Genomic DNA, 1,086 nt, shown 5'->3' with positions numbered 1-1,086 from the left:
GAAGTACACCGCTTTCGGAACCCTCCGCGGGCATGGACATGGACGCGAGGACAAGGATACTCTTCGAAGGAGGACAATTGTCGCCGTGCGGGGGGTGCGGAGAGACACCTGAAGGAGGACAGGGACGCACCACAAGGAGGACAATTGTCGCCGTGCGTGGGGTACGGAGGGGCACCTGAAGGAGGACATCGAGACGCCGTCGGCGGCCGGTAAACAGGATCGAAGTACCCCTAGGACGGAAACATTTGTCCTCATTATGGCGACCACAGACCTCCTCGTAGGGTGAACTTTTGGCGATCTTCATAAAGCGGACAATTGTACTCTCTAGCTTTTACAGTGTACCTGAGTATACTTTATCGTGATATACTTTATCACAAACAGCTGTGCTTGACACATTTCTTTAAAACAAAATTAATCTGTTAAGAACCAAGCCACTTACATACCATTTACTCGGGCTTTCTTTTTAGCTTCGGCGCTGTACTCCCATAAGCGCGCATGCAGAAATGCACCGCATTTGAGGAGTTCACTAATTGAATCGTAGCTCTCCACTTCCCGTAGTAAAATGACGGAGGCATTTTAAAATTAAAGTTGGTCGACATGTTATTAAAGGAGTAGAAGCCCTGTATAGGTAGTATTGTATTAGTGATTCCATTGACAAAAAAGACTCCAGTCAGGATCTTTCCGAGTGCTGAATCACTTGATATTTTTCTGTATACTTGAGTGCTGTACTCACATGAGTTCTCATTAGTACACGGTGAATACAGAGCGCGCAGAAGAAAACACGGAAGAAGTACAAGGCCCATGATTTGTCAAGAGGCTCGCCACAGTACTCCGCGTGAGTGGCGCGGGAAACCACTCACCGAGTCACGAGCCCTTTTTTGTTCTTTCACAAGTCTTCTCCATGCTCTCACCGAAATAGTCCAAATATAAGCTGTATCTTATGTTTGGACGTTGTAATTGGGCGTTACTTGTGCCATTTCAAATGAAAACTGCTATGACTACTTTTGAAATATTTTGTTCTCGAACTTCGATATAGCCTACCCCGCCTTTATTGGGCCTCGGAAGTGTTCGATTCCTTTGTAAAAA

The 1,086-nt window shown here is 46.1% G+C and overlaps 1 protein-coding gene across 1 annotated transcript in view; it reads right to left on the bottom strand.

Annotated features, from left to right (window-relative positions):
* Window positions 1-1,086, bottom strand: part of LOC113212191 (uncharacterized) — a 12,752-nt gene that overhangs the window by 2,200 nt on the left and 9,466 nt on the right. The window contains exon 4 of the mRNA XM_026430800.2: window positions 444-620. Coding sequence (XP_026286585.2) covers window positions 447-620 — 174 coding nt within the window. The 3' untranslated portion in view covers window positions 444-446. The remainder of the gene's footprint in view (window positions 1-443; window positions 621-1,086) is intronic.

Source organism: Frankliniella occidentalis, unplaced genomic scaffold, assembly GCF_000697945.3.
Source record: "Frankliniella occidentalis isolate FOCC.00 unplaced genomic scaffold, Focc_3.1 Scaffold426, whole genome shotgun sequence".
NCBI classification, from domain to species: domain Eukaryota; kingdom Metazoa; phylum Arthropoda; class Insecta; order Thysanoptera; family Thripidae; genus Frankliniella; species Frankliniella occidentalis.
Note: the sequence above shows the minus strand (reverse complement) of the source record. Positions and strands in the feature narration are given on the sequence as shown.